The 24,815-nt window shown below is 41.4% G+C and overlaps 1 protein-coding gene and 2 pseudogenes across 9 annotated transcripts in view; 2 read left to right on the top strand and 1 right to left on the bottom strand.

The window, feature by feature from the left end:
* Positions 1-24,815, bottom strand: part of LOC114322327 (protein SABRE-like) — a 102,810-nt gene that overhangs the window by 27,192 nt on the left and 50,803 nt on the right. For all 7 annotated transcript variants that reach the window (XR_014332610.1, XR_014332611.1, XM_082874149.1 and 4 more), the window contains exons 13-15: positions 3,881-4,237; positions 3,646-3,764; positions 314-563 (exon numbers count right to left, since the gene is read on the bottom strand). Coding sequence is in view for 5 of the 7 variants with exons in the window: in XM_082874149.1 (XP_082730275.1) it covers positions 314-563; positions 3,646-3,764; positions 3,881-4,237 (726 nt within the window). In the remaining 2 variants the exon portion in view is untranslated. The remainder of the gene's footprint in view (positions 1-313; positions 564-3,645; positions 3,765-3,880; positions 4,238-24,815) is intronic.
* LOC114315176 (aquaporin PIP1-2 pseudogene) lies at positions 10,798-12,184 on the top strand (annotated as a pseudogene). Its single transcript, XR_014332612.1, has one exon. The product of XR_014332612.1 is annotated as an aquaporin PIP1-2 pseudogene (transcript).
* LOC145792760 (ubiquitin receptor RAD23b pseudogene) lies at positions 18,567-21,826 on the top strand (annotated as a pseudogene). Its single transcript, XR_014332613.1, has one exon. The product of XR_014332613.1 is annotated as a ubiquitin receptor RAD23b pseudogene (transcript).

The raw sequence follows: 24,815 nt of genomic DNA, 5'->3' as shown, positions 1-24,815 counted from the left end.
CACCCAATTGAAGAAACATGATGCATAATCTACAAATTGAGAACACAACTGGGATTTGGTTACAGAATGATTGATCATCTATATAATAAATCAATCTCAATGTAATTTGACATGCTATATTGGCATAGTTTCCAACTGGCTTTTTATCTGCATGAAGATAATTTCCTCAAGTTTAATGTGGTTGACTTATTGTCCTATTATTAAGATTGGTATCTGCTTTCACATAGAACCAGTAACAACTAGCAAGAAACAAGCATCACTTTATATTATTAAGGCTTCCAACTTAGAAATACTTCACAGGTTCATCTCTCACCAATATGGACCTTCCACCAGTAATCATCCATAGATCTCCTTCCTTTTCCAGACGTATGCCTCCAGAAGTATCACCATGAGTAGACAATTTCCTAATGTCACCTAGAATCAACTTCCGCTCTCGCTCTTTCTGTTCAAGACTGATTCTTGCAAGTTCTACCTCTTCAACACCATCAGGAACCACCTCATCTGCCTCCTCTTCTACATCTTCATCATCTTCAGCAGGATATGCCAGACTACTTTTTCGAGGCCTGAATCACAAAGTTTAATCAAATTACTTCTCAGACTAAGGAAATGATTGCATCAAGCAACACACCATTATCTGAATGACATATTCCATTCATAGTACTTCTAGAAGTAAATAGTGATAGCATCCAATTGACAAAAAACAGTGTGTGTTATCTCTATGTTGCTTGACAATAAGACAAGTCAGAAATAAAGGTTTTTGTATATAAAAACTGTCTAAAAGGCCCAATTGCCTACATGAATGAAAATTCTGCTTAACAGAAGGCATGAATGTATTTATGGTTTACTAAAGTAATTACAACATCTGATAAAATTTTACTTTAAACTCATGAATATATAGTGAAACGTTAATCCCAACCAATAATGAGTACCTAGAAATTTATGACTGAGAAGGTCCAAACTATAACTAATTTAATACTGACCCAACTCCTAGATCCGACCCTTAGACCCAACCTAATTTCCGTAGTCGAGTATTGACTTTTGACTTTTGAGTTATTTGTATAAATTTATGTTCAGCTGTTAGTCAAGTTTTGGGTTGCCTTGAGGGCACAGTTTGAGTGTTGGATATGGCCAGAAGTCTGACTAGGCTGAGGAGGTGCGCTCGCATGTTGGCCATGTGCCGTCGCAGGTGCATGAGCAAAAATGTGCTGGTCACGTGACATCAGACAATCAGTGTTATATATCTATATCCTTCACCTCATTTCGTTTTCTTGACCAGAAAACAAATACTTCATTCCTAATTCAGTCCCCTTCTTCTCTCTCTACATTTCTCCTCTTTCTCTCTCTAGAACCATGCTAAGAAAAATTTGAGCAAGCTAATTGCGGATTTTGCTTTCGAATCAAGAAAGTTTGTCTTAGAGTTTGTCAAGGGCTATGTTTTCATCAGTTTCAAATTTGATTTTCATCGACATGCGTGGAGTTAGGGTTTCGTTCTTCTTAATTTGATGTAGGAATTTTCTTCTCTTTGATTTATATAAAATTTTGAATTCAATGTGTGGTTTTTTATTCTACTACAAAATTATGAAATGCAATTATGAAATGCTGTAATTTATCATGTCATGCATGTTAAGGAGTTTTATAGAAATTGAAGAAATGGTTCTCTTTCCTCCAAATTTTTTTGAAATGTTGTTGACAATCTAATTATTTTATCTCTCCAATGAAAAATTTTAGTAATTTGCTTGCCCTTAATCTAAATGGTAAAATTTTGAGAACCCTATTGTGTTGAGAATGTAAAAGATTGTTCAGAATAGAAATCAATGTATGTGCAGTTATTTGAATCATTATATTGAATCAGTTTTGAATAAATGTAGAATTTTACTTTTGTATGTTGAAGAATTCATCAACAAAATTAGAAAATTGAGTTGAATCATTATGTTATGAAAATGAGTTGCATGTTAATAAAGATTATTGGTGAAAGTTTCAAGTAATTAATTTCTTGGTTTCAATTGCGATGAACACTGATTATTTTATTAAGGGTAAATTATAAATACACCCTCTGAGTTTTTCTTAAAATACTGATTGCCCCTTTAGTTTTGAAAATAACCACCACCCCCATGTCATAATTTTTTATTTAACAAAATTACTAGAAAAATAAAATTCTTAACTACTCTTCTGTACAACAATAAAATTATTTGAATTGTTAATTGAAATATATTTATGATATCATTAAAAACTATTAATTGATTGGCTAATTTATTAATAGAAGGGTTCATTTGTTATGCAATTAGAAACATGAAGGGGTGGAATCAAGGGGTGTATTTGTAATTTACCCTTTTATTACAGTGCAAGGTTTCAAATTGTTGAGAATTGAAAGGTGATTTGAAACTATTCAATGATGAGAATTGAAGATTTAATTTCTGGTTAAAAATGTTTTGATAAAAAGATTTGGTTTGGTGTAGTGAATCTGGGTTGTGTATAGTTGGTTGATTGTGATTAAGTTGGCTTGAGATCCTTGGTGAAATACTGGAAATCCGAGGGGAGTAGGTACCGATTTCCTTCTGGTTAGTAGCTGGTAAAGTGGGAGGTGATTAGATGGGTCTTGTGATAGACCACTGGCAAATACACACCGAGGGATTCAATCAGATAAAGAAATTAATAATTTGCAATTTGTTTTGAAAAGTAGAATTTGAAATACAGAGAAAATTTATAACATTGTTAACTCTTAGTTGTGAAATCAAATTTATATTTGAGAATTTGAGACCACAATTTTATTGTTATAAAAACTTGTCGTTACTCAATATGTTTATATCTTAGAAATCCTTATCTTGAAGTTGAGGTTTGAAAGCTATGTCTGTACTATATTTTTCATTATGAACTTGAAAGTGATTTGAAACCATTGCCTGTAACTATTTATCGCATAATGGTCATATTGATTACTTATTTCATATAATTTAAGTTAAGAAAATTCATACTAGACATTATTGTTAATTAAATTTTACAGGTATAGATGGCATGTGGAAGTGATTTGATGATGACATGAAAGGGGTGAAGGGATATCATGATCGTTTACTTGAGAATGGCCACAGGCCTTATTTGTATGGCTGTGAGCCTTATATGTAAGGGCAAGGCCCTCTTTTAGCTGACTGTAGCCCAATGGGCATTTGTATGTTTGTTTATACCATTCTTAAGCATCACTTGTCATATTTATAAAACTCTGTAATAATTGGATCATAAGAATACCGATGAATAATGTAATATCATGTTTTGTATGTTGCATATTCGGAAAGCAGGTGGGTTTCCATTCTGTATTTTATTGTTGTCTATCGACTTCACTATCTTTGGTCAGACTCTCATTCTAACTCCTACATCCTCATCTCCTATTGTAGTGTTTTCTGTCTTTGTCCCCATGGCTTGAGTTTTAGAAGTCCGGGGCATGACATCAGATCCTACCTCAATATGTCTTTATTTATTAGCCTAATATAATAACATAAGCTACTAACCTTACATATATTAAAGTGCCAAAAGAACACAACAATAGAGAAGAAGAAAAATACAATAAGAAATCACAAGTATTATCAAATGGAAGAAGACTAGTGAAATATTCCAAAAGAAAAGGTTAAAAGCATGACAAGAAAAGCTTATCCTTACTTGGGAACCCGAGCAAAGAGAAGATTGGTCAACACATCAAGCATAACCTGAAATTGCCTAGATGTCATTGTTGCTGTTATATTATGAGAATTGAAGGTGAGCTCCTTCAAGGGTTTCATCTGCACCAGAATGAAATTTTAACCTAATGATCACTTTAAGTGAAAAGTAAATTCCAACTATCATTTTATACTATATAATCAGATCTAGAGAAAAAAATGACAAATCTGGTGTCCACCTTCAAGTCTGCAGTTCCGCCTTTGTGCCTTGTGTAGCGGAAGAACATATCACAAGGCATAAACACTCTTTCAAGCAAAGCACCAGTACGCTTTACTTTTGGAGAACTCCTACGGATTTTTGGAAGCCACTGCAGTCCAGCCCCTGGGTCAACATCGGTTGGTGCAACATGAGCCTGAACATGCTCCAACATCACAGAAAATTCCATGCAGTTCCATGTCATTTCAGGTTGACATTCTGGAACAGGTACATTTTCAGTACCAAGCGCTTGTTCAATCATTTCATACCCAACATGAACGACTGAATTTAATGAACGGGCTAAAACACGGCCACTAGCAGCAGCAAGCAGAAATCTACCCTGTCAACAAACAAACAAAATAGTACAAGTTATACACACATGTAATATGGCTAGAACTTCCAAGTTGTATTTCAGCTTGTATTATGAGTTTTTACCAGATAAAGTCAAGTTACCTAATCATGTTGAAAATGGGAAATCTAAAAATTAGTGGAAATAACATAATTACTGCTGCTACACATGCAGTTCCTCGAACTGTAAATACCTGTGGGTAGTTATTGATGTAATAGAATAAATAGGTTAATCTGTTAACTAGCCTATTAGCTGTAGTCTATAAATAGGCGATGTAATATTCCATTGTACTTAGGTTTTTATTTAAAGAATATGCGTTGTGATTGGAGTAGAGCTTGATTTCCCTCTCCAGCCCTTACGAGTTTACCCCTAATTGGGGCATTTGTCTTCTCTTTCTCAATTTGATCTTTGATTAGCGTATGGATTGCATTATTTGGTATCGGAGCTTTAGTTTTTGGATCCTATTCTTCTATTGTTCTTTCTTCCGATTTTCTAGTTGAATCATCACCTAGAAACTGACCCGGTTCAAAAGAATGAAAAGAATTATTTGGCTTACCTATGAATGAGATAAAGCCTTGTATTTATAATGAAACAATATTACAAAATAGGAAACGAACAAAATAAGAAACAGACAAAATAGGAAATGAAGATAAAAAAGGTATTAAATCTGTGATTGACACAATCACAGATTTTATAAACACTGCCATAATTACAATATCACTATTTCCTAATTCCAACACTACCATAATTATAATACCACTATTTCCTAATTCCAACACTCCCGCTCAAGCTGGTGTGAAGATATTCAATAAACGCAGCTTGCCGATAGCTGACTGGAGTAATGTTAGGCCTACAGACTTGGTGAACATATCTGCTAACTGTTGAGAAGAAGAGACAAAGGATGGTCTCACAATACCAATCCGAACCTTCTCTCGAATGAAATGTATATCAACCTCTATATGCTTAGTACGCTCATGTAGGACAGAATCAGAAGACAACATAATAGCATGCATGCTGTCACAAAATAAAGAAGCAGGAGCAGTCTCCTCAAATCCTAACTCTACGAAAATAGAACACAACCATAGAATTTCACAAGTGCCTTGTGCCATAGCCCTATACTCAGCTTCTGCTGAAAACCTAAAAACAACTGCTTGCTTCTTACTTTTCCATGATATAAGATAATCACCATAGAAAGTACAGAAGCCAGAAGTAGAATGCCTATCCGTTCTAGATCCTGGATAGTCAACATTAGTAAAACAGGAGAGTCCAGATTGAGGATCAGCTGTGAAGAACAATCCCAAGCCAGGAGAGGTCTTCAAATATCTCAAGATGTGATGAACCGCATCAAGATGTTCTGTACGAGGTGCATGCATGAATTGGCTAACCATACTAACCGTAAATGTCAAGTCAAGTCCAGTATTGGTCAGATAGATGGGACGCCCAACAAGACGTTGATACATACCTGGATCCTCTAGTACTTCGCCAGACTCAGTGAGCTTGACATTGGGATCCATAGGAGTAAAAGCAGGTTTACACCCCAACATACCAGTATCCTTAAGTAAGTCAAGAGTGTACTTCCTTTGAGATAAGGAAATCCCCTGCTGTGAGCGAGCCACCTCAATCCGTAGAAAATACTTGAGATTCCCCAAATCCTTGATATCAAAGGTGTGTCCCAAATCCCGTTTTACTTGATCAATGTCTATAGAGTCATCACCACTGAGAATGATGTCATACATATACACCAACAAGACTATACACTGACCTGCAGAATTACGACGGATGAAGCAATTATAGTCTGAATGGCACTGAACAAAGCCCATAGAGATAATGACTGAGTTGAAACGACCAAACCAAGCTCATGGAGACTGCTTTGAGCCATACAAAGACTTGCGCAGTTGACATACTTGTCCTGAATACTCCCCCGCAGCTCGAAAACCAGGAGGAGGGGCCATATAAATCATCTCAAGAAGATCTCCACATAGAAAAGCATTCTTGACATTAAGCTGATAAAAGGGGCTAAGAATGGGATGCTGCAAGAGAGATAAGTAGACGAACAGAGGTAAGCTTGGCAACTGGTGCAAAGTTAGCACCAAAATCCTTGCCAAGAACTTGAGTGAAGCCCTTGGCCAGTAAGCTGGCCTTATAACGGTCAACGAAGCCATCAGGTAGGTACTTAATAGCAAAGACCCATTTGCAACCCACGGTACTCTCGCAGAAGGTAAAGGAACCAAATCCCAAGTATGATTCTGTTCTAAAGTTGCCATTTCAGTCTGCATTGCCGCCCCTATTTTGGATTCTGAAGGGCCTCTAACACAAACCGAGGAATAGACTCGGACTCAAGCTTGCCAAGGAAAGAATGATATGAGTCGAAAACCCTGTCATATGAGAGATACTGAGAAATGGGATGATTGGTACTACACAGATGTAGAAATTTAATGTATAAAGAGAAATGATTGTATTATTAATTGATATATATTGATATCTATTACAATGATTCATGATTCCTATATATAGAAGAGGGTGAGTGTGTAGTAGGTAAGGAGTAGGTGAAGTGGAGGTGGTAGTGGTGTAGTGGGTTAGGTTTAGTGGAGTAGGTTTAAGTGGGTGAAGGTTTAGTGGAGTAGGTGAGGTGGTAGTGGTGTAGTGGGTTAGGTTTAGTGGAGTAGGTTTAAGTGGGTGAAGTAGGTGGAGAGTAGGTGGATTTTAACAGCCCCCCGCAAAGTCAAGGGGGATAGGAATTAACCAACTTGAGTTTGGAGCGAGTAACAAAACAAGAAAATACATAAAAATAAAAGAGGATAAGAGACACTGTATGGTCGTGTCAGACCATTGGTGAAGACACTGGATGGTGGTGTCATAACGTTGTAGAGGACACTGTATGGGGGTGTCAAAACGGTGTAGAGGACACTAGATGGCGGTGTCAGACCGATGTAGAAGACAGTTTATGGGGTCATGTCGGACCGTTGTAGCAGACAATGTTGTGACAGTTGTGGTGACAATTTACGGAGTCTTGCTGGACCCTTGTAGAAACTAACCGGAATCAATGTCGGGACAGTTTACAGAGTCTTGTCGGACCCTTGTAGAAACTAACCGGAATCAATGTCGGGACAGTTTACAGAGTCTTGTCGGACCCATGAAGGAGCTAACCGGAATCAATGTCGGGACAGTTTACAGAGTCTTGTCGGACCCTTAAAAAGTCGCACCCTCAAAAGGTGTGCCCAATTTTTCAAAAGGCGTGCCATCAAAAGGCGTGCCCAATCCATAAAAAGGTGTGCCGGACATGATGGCGAGGCACGTGAGTGCCTTGGCTAGCGCGCCTGTTTGTCGTTTAGCGTCAAGTGGCGCGCGATACGCGTGTCTGCCTTGGCTATTTAACCAAGACGAGGCGGAGGCTGTGCATACCAGTCTGAAACCTCTGAAACCAACCCTTCTCTGAAAAACTCTGCCGCTTCGGAGAGAGAAACGTTGGAACACTTTGTAATCCAGAAAATGGCTTCGTCTTCCCGCGGTCTGCTCACCCTCTTTCCCGACCTCAACGAGTCAACAAGAGAGATGACTGGTGCGGTGGCACTGGAACCTCAACCAAGCGCCCCGGAGTTTGCTCCGTTGAACTTTCCGATGCGGTCGGTGGAGCAAAGAATGGCAGTGCAGTCGGATGTGGAAGCCAATCAGTATACATTGAAGTCATGTGTGGAAACCATAACTGCGGTTACAAACTTGTCGAACCGGCTGCAGAGTAGGGCAAATGAGGTGCAGCAGTTAAACTCCCAGCTGGCTCTGCTCCAACGCATGTATAAGGATGCGCGAGCAGAGATAAGTGTGCTAAAGGCGGAAAATAAGGAGCTGAAGCGGAAGGCCACCGTGATGTTCCGTTTTGGAGGTCCGCCATATACTGCAGTGGAGGAGCAGGGAGTAGTGATCATGCCCAGTGGAGTGGGAAATACGGAGGCAACACCGGCAAGGGCCGCCCAGGACGGAGGCAAGAAGAAAAGACCGGCGGCAGAGTAGAGAAGAAAAATCCCACTGTGGGTGGGTGTTTGTTTTTTTTTTTTTTTTTTTTTTTTTTTTTTTTTTTTGTGTGTGTGTAAAATTGTGATCGGGGTTGATCCCTGAGATGAATAAAATATGGGTGTATTGTGCAAATCCGAATGGCTGGAAGCTACAAGACTCAGCAGAAAAAATGAGAGGGAATGAATATATATATATATATATATAATTTTTTTTTTTTTTTTTTTTTAAAAGAAAAGATAAAAAGTTGAGGTTCAAGGAAAAGTTGGGCGGTGGAAAGAAGAAAAAGAAATATATATATATATATATATATAAGAAAAAGAATCAATTTGTGTTTCGTTTTCTTTTCAAAAGATGGAGTAAAATAATAAAATAAAAAAAAGAAAAAGAAAGTTGAGTGGGGAACAGGAGTGTGTGGAAAGAAAAAAGGAAAAAATATGGGTTGGAGAATCTGAGCATCGGAGAAGATGAGAGGAAAAGGAAGTGGAGTGGTATATGCCAAGTGGTACAGCAAAATTTACGTCCCAAACTTTGTTTCAGCGATGGAAAACATCAGTGTACAGATGAGAACATCTGGATTCGGAGTAGCTGTCACAGGAGAAACATAATCCCTCTTCTTAACAAACCGAGCAAAACCAAACAATCCCAATAGGAGCGTCCAGAAGGACAGCTCGGAGATGAAGTCTCTCACGGCTGCAAAACTGATTAAGCCAGCTACTGTAAGAAGGTATGGTTGGCTGTCTACAGAGTCTGGAACAGAAGCTTCAGCAATGGCAATTACGGAAGACACCAGCACGATGATCAGAGTCAGCTCTGGAATAGGAGTATATGCTATCACTGCTGAGTAGAAAGCTCGAATGGTGTAAAGTGTAGTTTCTATTCCTCTGATCAGAGAAGTTACTGGATCACCAATGAGATGGAAAATAAGGGCCAGTGCAAGTTTTAAGAGGTATCCCACGAACTGGGTAATACTTGATAAAACCTTTTTCCAGTTGGACAACTCCCACAAGACTGTTCTCCAGGCATACAAAAGGAAAGCAAGAGCTATGAACCAAGGCCACCTAACAAGTGGGCTTAGGGCTTCCTTGGTCAAGGGCCTGAACCGGTCAGGCATGGTACTGTGCCCAGAGTGTACCCAGTAAAGGGTAGTAGAGAGAGATGATTGTGAAGAGGACGCTTTCGAAGCTGCCGTTGCCGACTTGGATGACGCCGATGAAGGTGGTGATGATATTATAGCGAAAGTGACTTTCGACATGAATGAAGTGCCTACAAGGGTTCCACCAGATAGCCCTTTGGCACCTCAATGGTATAGACTAGAGCATCGGAAAGGTGAGACCAAGGTGAAAGGAGAGGAGGTATGTGTTGAGGTCCGTCGGGCGGCCAAGGCGAGACTGCCGCCCGCCGGTGAAGCAGAATGACTAGGTTGTTAACCTTGCTCTGATACCATGTAGAAATTTAATGTATAAAGAGAAATGATTGTATTATTAATTGATATATATTGATATCTATTACAATGATTCATGATTCCTATATATAGAAGAGGGTGAGTGTGTAGTAGGTAAGGAGTAGGTGAAGTGGAGGTGGTAGTGGTGTAGTGGGTTAGGTTTAATGGAGTAGGTTTAAGTGGGTGAAGGTTTAGTGGAGTAGGTGAGGTGGTAGTGGTGTAGTGGGTTAGGTTTAGTGGAGTAGGTTTAAGTGGGTGAAGTAGGTGGAGAGTAGGTGGATTTTAACAACAGATAACCCTAACGATTGAGGGGATGGATCTCAAGGAGGATTACAGCGAGGAAGGGAATGAGAGGTATGTAAAGGGGAAGAATTACATGACCCAAGATCTGGAGAGGTGGCAGGAGGGGGCTGAGCATGAGGGCGGCGAGAGTATACCTGCACGGGAGGGGAGGAAGGAGGCAAAGGTGGAGGATGAGAGAGGGGGTAACCTCATCCGCAACCGCATCCAAAATAGGGACCGGGTGAACACTTTGAGTAGCTGAAGGAGAAACCTGCAACGGGGGGTTAAGACTAAAAAAAGGAAGATCCTCACAAAAAGTAGCATCCAGAGTACTGTGAAAATGACAAGACACAGGATCAAAACATCTATACCTTTTAGACATGGAAGAATACCCCAAAAAGACACAATGAATAGACTTAACATCTAACTTAGTGTGAGTGGGACGCCGGTCCTGAACAAAACATGTACACCCAAAAACACGAGGCAAAAGAGGAAAAATGGTAGTATTAGGCATAAGAATATGGAATGGAGTAAGGCCATGTAACACACGACTAGGAGTCCTATTAATGAGATAGACAGCAGTAAGAAAAGCCATATGCCAATAAGACTTGGGCACACTCATACCGCGAAGAAGACAATGCACGACAGACATTATATGACGGTTTTTACGTTTAGCCACACTATTTTGTTCAGGGGTCCAAGGACATGTAAGTTGTTGAAGAATACTTGTTCAGGTGAGAACGAAACTCACTGGAGATGTATTCCCCACCATTATCAGAGCGGATGTTCCTAATAATGGTATGAAATTGTGTGTTAAAACCTATCACCTACTTCACCCACTAAACCTAACCCACTACACTACTACCACCTCACCTACTCCACTAAACCTAACCCACTACACCACTACCACCTCCACTTCACCTACTCCACCTACCACCTCCACTTTACCTACTCCATCTACCACCTACTCTTCTATATATAGGAATCATTGTAACATTCAATAAATCATCAATCAATAATACATCAATTTATTTTACATGGTATCAGAGCTATAGGTTAAGCTCTTGGTGCTCTTCGCCTTCTGGCGGGCGGCAACTTTGCCTTAACCGCCCGCCAGACCTCAACCAATTGAAACCTCTAACACATACCTTCTCTCCAATCACCACCAATAACCACTGCAGCAACTCACACCACCTTCTCAAGCTTTTCTTTCTACTACTGTTTAGTTCAGTCTCTAAAGGGAGAGAAAAACAGAGTTCTAGAGAGAAAAACAGAGCAACAATGGAGGGTAAGGAAGAGGATGTGAAGCTTGGAGCTAACAAGTTCACAGAGAGACAACCAATAGGCACAGCAGCTCAGACAGACAAGGACTACAAGAAGCCACCACCAGCTCCCTTGTTTGAGCCAGGGGAGTTGAAATCATGGTCCTTTTACAGGGCTGGGATTGCAAAGTTCATGGCCACTTTCCTCTTCTTATACATCACTCTTTTGACTGTCATGAGTGTTGTTAGGGCACCTACCAAGTGTGCCTCTGTGGGTATTCAAGGGATTGCTTGGGCTTTTGGTGGTATGATCTTTGCCCTTGTCTACTGCACTGCTGGTATCTCAGGAGGACATATTAACCCAGCAGTGACCTTTGGATTGTTTCTGGCAAGGAAGCTGTCCCTAACAAGGGCTGTTTTCTACATAGTGATGCAGTGCCTTGGTGCCATATGTGGCGCTGGTGTTGTCAAGGGCTTCCAGCCATCTATCTATCAGGCAAATAATGGTGGGGCCAATTTTGTGGCACATGGTTACACCAAGGGTGATGGCCTTGGTGCTGAGATTGTTGGCACCTTTGTCCTTGTCTACACTGTCTTCTCTGCCACTGATGCCAAGAGAAATGCCAGAGACTCCCATGTCCCTCTTTTGGCTCCTCTTCCAATTGGGTTCGCGGTGTTCTTGGTTCATTTGGCCACCATCCCCATCACAGGAACTGGCATCAATCCAGCCAGAAGTCTTGGAGCTGCAATCATCTTCAACAGGGATCATGTTTGGGATGACCATTGGATCTTCTGGGTTGGACCCTTCATTGGAGCTGCTCTTGCTGCTATGTACCACCAGATCACTTTCTTTAAACCCCTCTTTTCCTCACATGGGCTTGTCCCCTCTCTCGCCTCCGTTTGATTTCAAAATCCATTATTTTTATTTATTTTCTCCAAACCACTTTCCTTATTTCCCCATCTTTCATTTTGATTTCAAATATATTTTTATTATTTCTTTCTTTATTTTTCTCACATTATTTTTAATCTTTTTCAAATTCCATTCATACCATATAGCTTTGCACACCAAACCATACTTTATTCATCTCAGGGATCAACCCCGATCACAATTTTACACAAAAAAAAAAAAAAAAAAAAAAAAAAAAAAAAAACAACAACAACAACAACAACAAACCAAAACACAACACCAAAAGATTTGTTTTCTTTTCTGCAGACGGCCATCCACCGACCTCACTTCTTCGCCTATTCCGCCGGTCTTTTCTTCTTGCCTCCGTCCTGGACGGCCCTTGACGGTGTTGCCTCCGTATTTCCCACTCCACTGGGCACGATCACTCCACCCTGCTCCTCCACTGCAGCATATGGCGGACCTCCAAATCGGAACATAACGGTGGCCTTCCGCTTTAGCTCCTTATTTTCCGCCTTTAGCACACTTATCTCTGCTCGCGCATCCTTATACATGCGCTGGAGCAGAACCAGTTGGGCGTTTAACTGCTGCACCTCATTTGTCCTACTCTGCAGCCGGTGCGACAAGTTTGTGACCGCAGTCATGGTTTCCACACATGACTTCAATGTATACTAATTCGCCTCAATATCTTAAAATATATGTATTATTGATTGATTGTTGTATATTACAATTACAAAGATTCCTATTATATAGGAGTGTGTTTGGGAGTAGGTGGAGAGTAGGAGAAGTGTGGTAGGTGGTAGTAGTAGAGTGGGTTAGGTTTAGTGGAGTAGGTGAGGTGGTAGTGGTGGTAGGTGATGGTAAATTCTAACAGCCCCCCGCAAACTCAAGGAGGATAGAAACTAATCAACTTGAGTTTGAAGAGAGGAACAAAACAAGAAAATACATAAAAATAACAGAGGATAAGAGACACTGTATGGTCGTGTCAGACCATTGGTGAAGACACTGGATGGTGGTGTCATAACGTTGTAGAGGACACTGTATGGGGGTGTCATAACCATGTAGAGGACACTGTATGGTGGTGTCATACCGATGTAGAAGACAGTTTATGGGGTCATGTCGGACCGTTGTAGAAGACAGTTTATGGGGTCATGTCGGACCGTTGTAGCAGACAATGTTGGGACAGTTGTTGTGACAGTTTATAGAGTCTTGTCGGACCCATAAAGGAGCTAACCGGAATCAATGTCGGGACAGTTTACAGAGTCTTGTCGGACCCATGAAGGAGCTAACCGGAATCAATGTCGGGACAGTTTACAGAGTCTTGTCGGACCCTTAAAAGGAGCTAACCGGAATTAATGTCGGGACAGTTTACAGAGTCTTGTCGGACCCTTAAAGGAGCTAACCGGAATCAATGTCGGGACAGTTTACAGAGTCTTGTCGGACCCTTGAAAAAGCTAACCGGAATCAAATGTCGGGACAGTTTATAGGGTCATGTCGGACCGTTGGAAATGTTGCACCCTCAAAAGGTGTGCCCAATTTTTCAAAAGGCGTGCCATCAAAAGGCGAGCCCAATTCATCAAAAGGTGTGCCGGATTCATCATGGCGAGGCACGTGAGGTCGGGAAAGAAAGTAAGCAGACCACGGGAAGAAGAGGCCATGTTCTGGGTAGCTGGACGGGAAGAAGAGGCCATGTTATGGGTTGCTGAGTGTTTCAGAGACGGGTTGGTTACAGAGTGTTTACAGAGTGTTTCAGAATGCCAATGTTCAGCGGTTTCAGACTGGTTTGCACAGCCTCCGCCTCAACCTTGGTTTAAATAGCCAGGGCAGATACGCGCCTCGCGCGCCACTTGACGCCAGACGACAAAACGGGTGCGCCAGCCAAGGTAGTCACGTGCCTCGCCATCATGTCCGGCACACCTTTTGATGAATTGGGCACGCCTTTTGATGGCACGCCTTTTTGAAAGATTGGGCACACCTTTTGAGGGTGCGACTTTTTATGGGTCCGACAAGACTTTGTAAACTGTCCCGACATTGATTCCGGTTAGTTTCTACAAGGGTCCAGCAAGACTCCGTAAACTGTCACAACAACTGTTACAACATTGTCTGCTACAACGGTCCGACATGACCCCATAAACTGTCTTCTACATCGGTCTGACACCGCCATCCAGTGTCCTCTACACAGTTATGACACCACCATACAGTGTGCTCTACATGGTTATGACACCCCCATACAGTGTCCTCTACAACGTTATGACACCACCATCCAGTGTCTTCACCAATGGTCTGACACGACCATACAGTGTCTCTTATCCTCTTTTATTTTTATGCATTTTCTTGTTTTGTTACTCTCTCCAAACTCAAGTTGGTTAGTTCCTATCCCCCTTGAGTTTGCGGGGGGCTGTTAAAACCTATCACCTACTTCACCCACTAAACCTAACCCACTACACCACTACCACCTCACCTACTCCACTAAACCTAACCCACTACACCACTACCACCTCCACTTCACCTACTCCACCTACCACCTCCACTTTACCTACTCCATCTACCACCTACTCTTCTATATATAGGAATCATTGTAACATTCAATAAATCATCAATCAATAATACATCAATTTATTTTACATTGTGTCCATTTGCAAAAACTGAACAAAGATGGGAAACACATCAGACTTACTGCGAAATAAATAGACCCAAGTGCACCTAGTGTGATCATCAATAAAAGTCACATAATAACGATGAACCGAAAAAGTAGGAACAGGAGAGGGACTTCAAACATCAGAATGAATAAGGTCAAAAGCACTAGGGGCATGTGTCATATGTGGTATGTAACTAGTACGGATATGTTTAGACAACTCACAAGTAACACAATGAAATTTAGAATCCTTGCAAGCTTTATTTAATAACGGAAAAAGTTGACATAAATATTGAAAGTTAACATGACCCATACGAGCATGCCATAACTCTAAAGTTTGAACAAAAAAAACACAAAATATAGAAGCAGGCAAAACAGACGCCTGAAAACTGGCTAAAGGCAAAGAAGGTTGGTCTGGTGGATCCCCAAAGTAGTGTAGCCCATCGCGCTCATATCCCCTGCCAAAAATCCTCTTCGAACTTAGGTCCTGTAAAAGACACGAAGAAAGTAAAAAGATGACGACGCAATTAAAGGTTTTGACAAGACGACTAATAGATAAGAGATTATAAGCAAACTTGGGAACATGCAATACAGAAGATAAAGTGATATCAGGGAATAAAGATATAACACCATTATGTTGGACAGAAGAGCAAGAACTATCAGCAAGACACACAGATTGGGCAACAATGGTGGGTGCAGGAGAGGAAAGAAAAGAAAAGAAAACTCACCAGTCATATAATCATTAGCCCCAGAATCCAGAATTCATGAGGGATTAGCAGACCGAACATGGAAAGCAGTAGAAATACCTGTAGCAAGGGTGGCAGTAGAGGATGATGGACCAAGAGAACCAGTGGTGAGAGACCCAAGTTGGGCCTGAAGCTGACCAATTTGAGTCTGTAACTACTGTAGATTAGGGACATTAGGAGGCTCAGAAGCAAGAGTAACTTCCACCAAAGTAGCAATGTGAGCAGAGCCAAAACTACGTATAACAAGACCACGAGTTCGGGAAAGGCATCGCCTTAACTCAGGATGAAGTTTGAAGCAACGAGCTTTGACATGTCCAAGCGCACCACAATGATGACAAGTAACAGAACCGGTGGAACTTCGAGAACCAGAACTCGCAGCAAGAGCCATTTGATTTGCTAAAACTGGAGGTACTGAAGGAACACTAGGCTGAACCAATCGTCAACGACGCTCATCACTGTCAATAGTGGCAAAAGCCTCATAAAGAGATGGCATGAGTGATGTGTTGAGAATCCGAATTCGAAGAGATTCAAATTCAGAGTTCAAACCCATGAGAAACTGATAAATGTGCTGTCGGGCAAAGCCTCTTAGACATAAGGGAGGCGGCTTCTGGTGGAAGGTCAGTCAAAGGCTCATATTGAGCAAGTTCCTCCCAACAAGCCTGAAGATAGCCAAATAATTCAGCTACAGAAAGGATAAGAGAGGATTGAGAGGCCTGGGCTATATCTTGGTAAAGCTTGAAGATACGTGCATTATTGTGAGCATGAGCATACATCTATGACAATGCCTGCCACAAACTCGGAACTGTATCGCAATAAAGGAACATATGATAAATTCGATCTTCCATGGAATTGAACATCCATCCCAATATGGTGCAGTTATCGATATGCCATTGAGCACGTGTAGGGTCTGTCGCAGCTGGCGGGGTAATAGTAGATAAAAGCCAATGGGCCTTTCCCTTTCCTCCCAAGGTTGAGTTTAAGGAAATGGCTCCAAGCAGCTAATTTTTTCCCATTCAACACCACACTCGTAATACGATGAATAGGAGTATGATGGGAAAGAGAAAAATCAGTACTTGGAATAGGCACAGGTTTGGTGGAGATTGCAATAGATACCTCAGTAGGAATGATAGAAGATAAGTTATCCATGGGGAGATAATGAGGGCTGAAATAGACAGCAATACAGCAACATAGTCCGAGTAAACAACCAGAAAAGTTGGAAAAAAACTCAACGGCTAAAGTGCTTAAAGCATCAACACTACACCCTGTAAAAGGGAGAAAAAGGGTTCAAATCACCCTAAAGAGGGTATCAAACCGATCTAGGCCAGGGAGAGACCTAGTCTAAGTGCTCTAGGACAGGATGAGACCTGGTTGGCAGCAGCAAGGCCCTTGGCAGGTGTAATACAGTCCTGTCGATGGGCATAGGAGGGTGGGTAAGTGGTTTCGGGTGGTCTAGGAGTGGTGGGTTAGGCTGTCGGGTGGTCTAGAGACGAGAGGAGGTCTGTTGGCTGCTGGAGGAAGAAGAAAGAAGATGAAGAAACTATTGGGCAGTGAAAGACAAGGGCCAATAGGGAGGAGGGTGTGGTCTAGGGTTTTTGTGTTTTGGCTCTAATACCAAAAAGAATGAAAAGAATTATTTGGCTTACCTATGAATGAGATAAAGCCTTGTATTTATAATGAAACAATATTACAGAATAGGAAACAGACAAAATAGGAAATGAAGAAAAAAAAGGTATTAAATCTGTGATTGATACAATCACAGATTTTATACACACTACCATAATTACAATATCACTATTTCCTAATTCCAACACTACCACAATTATAATATCACTATTTCCTAATTTCAACACAATCTCTGTCACAACACACAGTTAAACCGCCTGGGTTCAGGCAATTTGAGATCGTAGTCGGCTACACAACCAGAATCTAATTTACATATTAGTTCGGAGCCTTCATTCGAGTTCAAATCCCAGTTCGAAGGCCTTAATCTGTTCGAATCTGTCAGCAAACGAGGGGATTACCATCACGATCTGATCTCTCTTCTGAAGTTGAAGTTGAAATCACGATCTAAAGAGCACAAGACTCCGACCAGATTTTCATCGACTCCACTGGACGAAGGAGGGATTCTGTTCGTTGGTTCTGATTTGCATTTGGGTTGCAACACCTGGGCTCTCTTCAAGATCCCTGTTCTAGAGTTTTGGGCTTTCTTCGAAGTTGAAACCCATAATCTGCGAAGTTGACTTCCTTTTTCAGAAGTGAAGAATACATCGTAATTTGAAATTGAAGAACACATCGCAACTTGGTTTTGCAACTTTGATTAAATCACCCAGGGTTCAAGATCGACCATTTTTGACTTAATCTGAGTCTTGTTCCAGCATCAATCTGAGTTTCGATTTGTGATCTGAGTTTGCAACTCAAGGAATCCAAATCTGGATCCATTTCAGATCGCCCATGAAGCCTTCTCAAGTTCCACCCAATTAATCCAAGAAACTTTTCAAGATCTGACTTGATTCCGAAGGCTTTAATTGAGACCAAAACTTGAATGGACTCCCTGGTTGAGATCTGAAACTTGCGAACAGCGATTCCAATTCGAGACCTCATGCGACTTTGATGTTCTAAGTTTGTGTGACTTCAATCTTTGATTTGAGTTGAGTTCCACTACACATGAAGGCTTGAGTTCAAATCTAAACTTTATTATTGGATTTTTGTTTTGATCTTGTTATACAATTTTGCATTTGAGTTGATTTCAACCTTCAATCCCTATGATTATCAACCTTAGTGAATCATTGTGTTCTTGGTGAATTGATTTCCAATTGGGGTGCGATTTTTTAGTTCTTTGATTCTTCAACTTTGTTGTCGTAATTCGAATCAGGTGGTTGGTTGGTGGAGATCCTTTCAAAATTATATTAATCAGTTGTTGTCTCTAAGTTTTGCTTGTCTAGTGTAAACTGAGTCAGATTGTTTCAGCCTTTATCCTTGAACTCTTGCTACTGTGTTGATACAACAATGGCCAACAGAGGCAAAGATAGAGGTTGTTAAAATCCACCTACTCTCCACCTACTTCACCCACTTAAACCTACTCCACTAAACCTAACCCACTACACCACTACCACCTCACCTACTCCACTAAACCTAACCCACTACACCACTACCACCTCCACTTCACCTACTCCTTACCTACTACACACTCACCCTCTTCTATATATAGGAATCATGAATCATTGTAATAGATATCAATATACAACAATCAATAATACAATCATTTCTCTTTATACATTAAATTTCTACATGGTATCAGAGCAAGGTTAAGCTCTTGGTGCTCTTCGCCTTCTGGCGGGCGGCAACTTTGCCTTAACCGCCCGCCAGACCTCAACCAATTAAAACCTACCAAAACCTCCAACCACTGCAGCAACTCAAACCACTGCTAGCTCGAATTGACGCCAACTCTTCTCGCCAAGATGAAGCTTACTGTAAAGACTCTCAAAGGCAGCCACTTCGAAATTAGGGTTCAACCCACTGACACCATCATGGCGGTTAAGAAAAATATTGAAGATGTGCAAGGAAAAGACAATTATCCATGTGGACAGCAATTATTGATTCACAATGGAAAGGTTTTGAAAGATGAAAGTACTCTGGCAGAGAACAAGGTCTCTGAAGATGGTTTTCTTGTTGTCATGCTTAGCAAGAGTAAAACTTTGGGCTCAAGTGGGACCTCATCCACCCAGCCTGGATCTACAACTCAACCAATTTCTAATCCTACTTCTGCACCTGAAGCTCCTGTACAAGCACCGGCCCCAGAAATCACCTCGTCTGGTTCCAATGTGGCAACAGCTAATGCTCCTTCTGATACGTATGGTCAGGCTGCTTCCATTTTGGTTGCTGGTTCTAACCTTGAGCAGACCATTCAACAAATAATGGATATAGGTGGTGGCAACTGGGACAAAGAAATAGTTACCCGTGCACTTCGAGCTGCTTACAACAATCCAGAGCGAGTTGTGGATTACTTGTATTCAGGTATTCCAGAAGCAGCGGAAGTTGCAGTGCCAGTGGCTCATTTGCCTGTGAATCAGGCAACTTCTGAGGGGGCTGAAACACGTGCAGCAGTAGCTGCACCCATCTCTGGAGCACCTAATTCATCTCCTTTTGATTCTCTCTCTCTGCTCTCTTCGATCCCTGAAAGTGTCAATTTGGGTTTTCATTCACATTCTCTCTCTCTCATCTTTCCACTTTCAAACCCACAATCCTTTTTTTTTTTTTAATCAACCCACTACCTCACTTTCTTTAAACCCCACTTTCACTCACACTCACATGGGCTTGTCCCATTCTCCTCTCATCTTTTCAACTTTTCTTTCAACTTTTTTTTCCAAAGTATTTGATCTGCCCAAGACGTGGCACAACACTTTATTTTATATATTATTATTATTCTTATTATTTCAACCAAAAAAAAAAAAAAAAAAAAGGGCAGAATTGCACACCAAACCTTCCCTTATTTTATTCATGTCGGGCCTCACCCCGATCACCCCGATCACCATTTTACATAAAAAAAAAAAAAAAAAAAAAAACCCAAACACCCACACACACAGGCGGGATTTTTCTTCTCTACTCTGCCGCCTGTCTTTTCTTCTTGCCTCCGTCCTGGACGGCCCTTGACGGTGTTGCCTCCGTGCTTCCTAGACCACCAAGCAAGTTTCCTCCTCCCTGCTCCTCCACTGCAGCATATGGTGGACCTCCAAATCGGAACATCACGGTGGCCTTCCGCTTCAGCTCCTTGTTTTCTGCCTTTAGCACACTTATCTCTACTCGCGCATCCTTATACATGCGTTGGAGCAGAGCCAGCTGGGAGTTTAACTGTTGCACTTCATTTGTCCTGCTCTGCAGCCGGTGCGACAAGTTTGTGACCGCCGTCATGGTTTCCACACATGACTTCAGAGTATACTGATTGGCCTCAACATCAGTTTGCACCGCCATTTTTTGCTCCACCGACCGCATCGGAAAGTTCAAAGGAGCAAACCCAGAAGTGTTTGGTTGGGGTTCACTGGCCACCGCACCAGTTATTTCTCTTGTGGACTCGTTCAGTTCTGGAAAGAGCGTAAGCAGACCACGGGAAGAGGAGGCCATGTTCTGGGTAGCTGGACGGGAAGAAGAGGCCATGTTATGGTTGCTGAGTGTTTCAGAGATGGGTTGGTTACAGAGTGTTACCAGTGTATCTCTCTCAGCCCACGAAGAGTTTTTCAGAGGTTTTAGACTGGTTTGATTTCCACATGTTCTCTCAGCCTCCGCCTTCATTTATATAGCACATGACGAAGAGGCCGACACGCGCACTGTCGATCACGTGCATCGCCGCGTGTCTGGCGCGCCTTTTGATGGCACGTCTTTTTATGGATTGGGCACGCCTTTTGATGGCACGCCTTTTTATGGATTGGGCACGCCTTTTGATGGCACGCCTTTTTTGAAAGATTGGGCACACCTTTTGAGAGTGCGACTTTTTAAGGGTCCGACAAGACTCTGTAAACTGTCCCGACATTGATTCCGGTTAGCTCCTTTATGGGTCCGACAAGACTCTGTAAACTGTCCCGACATTAATTCCGGTTAGCTCCTTCATGGGTCCGACAAGACTCGTAAACTGTCCCGACATTGATTCCGGTTAGCTCCTTTATGGGTCCGACAAGACTCTGTAAACTGTCCCGACATTGATTCCGGTTAGTTTCTACAAGGGTCCAGCAAGACTCCGTAAACTGTCACAACAACTGTCACAGCATTGTCTGCTACAACGGTCCGACATGACCTCATAAACTGTCTTCTACATCGGTCTGACACCGCCATCCAGTGTCCTCTACACCGTTATGACACCACCATACAGTGTCCTCTACAACGTTATGACACCCCCATACAGTGTCCTCTACAACGTTATGACACCACCATCCAGTGTCTTCACCAATGGTCTGACACGACCATACAGTGTCACCTATCCTCTTTTATTTTTATGTATTTTCTTGTTTTGTTACTCTCTCCAAACTCAAGTTGGTTAGTTACTATCCCCCTTGAGTTTGCGGGGGACTGTTAAAATCCACCTACTCTCCACCTACTTCACCCACTTAAACCTACTCCACTAAACCTAACCCACTACACCACTACCACCTCACCTACTCCACTAAACCTAACCCACTACACCACTACCACCTCCACTTCACCTACTCCTTACCTACTACACACTCACCCTCTTCTATATATAGGAATCATGAATCATTGTAATAGATATCAATATACAACAATCAATAATACAATCATTTCTCTTTATACATTAAATTTCTACAGAGGTAAAAAAGGCGGCTATGGTAGAGCATTTGCTGCAAATTTAGGTGACAAATAGAGATGAATCTTTCAATTGGAAGAAATGATGCAAATCCAAATCAAACTCATAATCAATAAGATGAGTTGAAACAAATGAGTAACAACTTGTGTCCTGAAAGAGGTACAATGACATTTTTGGAAAGCTTCAAAGAGTTAATTTGAAGCTATATTCAAAGTTGTTTGAAGCTTTATCATTGGGATTCCTTTCGTGCCTCTTTAGGAAGCTATTTTGAGTTGAGTCGGTTGCTTCTTGTGTGCTCAGCTCACTTTTGTGTCTGAAGAAAGGAGGAAAAGAAGGCATGCAATGCCGAATTCCAGCTCGTGAACAGTTTCTCTCAAGTTGTTCCTAGTGGATGCATAATCGATCCTGTCATCTTTTAGCACATTCTTCAACCTTGTTTTGGACTCTATCCTTTTGCTAGTCTATTGATCTCATTCCGATTGAATGAGTACATCTCTGCACCAACGTGCCAATTAGAGTTGATGGCTCAGGAAAATGGAGGTTTGTCCAAGTGTTAGCAAGGGGAAGTATAGACATGATGGGAGTTGTCACTTTGCACCTATGGTTGCTTAGCTAAAGAAGCAGATCGATGTATTCGTGTCAGGATGAGTTGTGAGGAAACATGTTTGTGTTGAGCATGGAGATGCAGCGCCAATCCCTCGCTTAGGGATTCAATGCATGGTGTTACATTAAGCACACTTAGTAGCTACTTAAACTTATTAGTAGCTACTTAAACTTGAGGACAAGTTTCTTAAACAGGGAGAGTCTCATGTAATAGAATAAATAGGTTAAGTGTCTGTTAACTAGCCTATTAGTTGTAGTCTATAAATAGGTGATGTAATATTCCATTGTACTTAGTTTTTTATTAAAGTATATACATTGTGATTGGAGTAGAGCTTGGTTTCTCTCTAGCCCTTTGGAATTTACCCCTAATTGGGTTCTTTCTAGCCCTTAGGGGTTTACCCCTAATTGAGGCATTTGTCTTCTCTTTCTCAATTTGATCTTTGATTTGCATATGGATTGCATTATTTATTCCACAGTCCGCATGTGGCGAGCCCTACGAGCAGCACATCACAGCCATCACGCTCCCACGAAGCAAACCTCCAAGATATCACGATCAGTTGGGGTCATGCCTAGCCTAAGCGGGGGCACACACACCACCAAATACAAGGCAAATGAGTCAAAGTATGAAGAGCCTAACATAGCTTGTGTAGCAGAGCCAAGCTCACTCACTTGGCAGCATCATGGCTCACCTAGAGCCCTTGCTCGCCATAGTCCTTCTTAGCTCATTCTAATAAGGGAACATGCTCTCTCCATACTCACTCCTGCTCAATGGTAGCATAATAGGCCCTTGGCTCACCTTTGTTCATTTGGCAGCATAGCTGGGCCCTTGACTCACCCATGTTTACATGGTTGCCTAGGTTGGGTCCTTGGCTCACCTATGTGCTCGCCCACTTCACTTAATTACTTGGCTACCTAAGCTCAAAGGAGGGCCTAGGCATCCCCGCTCGGGATCATTGGAGGATTATGGATTGGAGGCTAAGACCATGGGTTTGTTAAAGGTTGCTTGGTTGTCTCCTGCAATGACAACTCCACCTTGACTAGCCTTAGAGAAAGCAGATGTTGACCTTATACTTATGACTATTACATACATGATACACTACTCCATATATCATACCTTCCTTTGCATGATGCAGCCTTCCCAAAGGCCTAAATCGTAAGATAGAGGAATAAGACTAATATCACCATCATGTCGAGTTAAAAAGGGCTCCCCACCTATCCAAAGGTTGCTTAATGTCATGGCCTCAGTTATTTCCACGCCCTCCATGCAACACTTAGTCACTCACAAGCCTTGCTACTTATTCTAAGTCAACCTAACCCTTGAGCGCACAAGAGAGAGCAGCACACACAAGCGAGTTTGACAGAATGCTTGTATTACTTGCAGAGAGAAAATTACACTCAAGTTGGATGTGAGGCAAATGAGCCCTCACTCTTGTTATAGGCAACCTAGCCTTCTAGGAATAATCTAGAATACACATTGCACGTGGTGTTTGGAATCTTTTTGGAGCCTTTCACAACCCTACGAGAATTGTGAACATTCTCTAGAACCTTCTATACAAATTCTAGAATTATGTACAATATTCTCACAATTTCTCCAGTCTTATAGGAACCTCTAGATTCTTCCATTATTCGTGTTCACATCTCATAGACAAACTCGCTGGTTCTTTGTTTGCATCTCATACTTGTTGGTTCTCTATTTGCATCTCTGGTTCTTTGGTTTGACTTTGAATCAAAATGATCATGGATCCGACTCAACCCATTTTCCAAAGTAGCTACAAACGTTTATATTGATTCCCCTCAACGTTTTGAATCCTAACGTGTTCTTCATCGTTGATTTCTGGTCGGTGCTCGACTAACCAACATCTTCTCCTATCATTTAACATTGATATCTAACATTGGTTTGACCCAAGAGTTGTTGATCCGACCCAAACCATCTTATTCAAAAGTTGACCAGTTTCATGGGGAAAAAAAAAAAAACTAGGGTTGACCATCATTGACTAGCGTTGACAAGTAACTCATAAGTTAGTTGGTTGTTTGGTTTATCTTACTATTACCCGTCCTGATTTTGTCTTTGTTGTTCATGTGGTGAATTAATTTGTTGTTGCACCTCGTTTTACTCATTGAGTTGCTCTGTTACCCACCTTGAGTTATATTTGTGTAACTATATTTTAGAGTTTATTGCTCTCATTTACATCCTTATTGACTCTTCAAGCCCATGTTGATTATGATTGAACTGGTGATATCTCTGATCACAATTCTACTATTGGCTTTTGCGTTTTTCTTGGTTATTCCCTTATTTCTTGAAAAAACAAGAAGCAATCTGTTATTACTCTTTCTAGTGCTAAGGTTGAGTATCGTGCTATGGCTTATGCCAC

This window comes from Camellia sinensis, chromosome 6 (assembly GCF_055761805.1).
Source record: "Camellia sinensis isolate YWXY chromosome 6, ASM5576180v1, whole genome shotgun sequence".
Taxonomy (NCBI): domain Eukaryota; kingdom Viridiplantae; phylum Streptophyta; class Magnoliopsida; order Ericales; family Theaceae; genus Camellia; species Camellia sinensis.
This window is presented reverse-complemented; position numbering and strand designations above follow the sequence as displayed.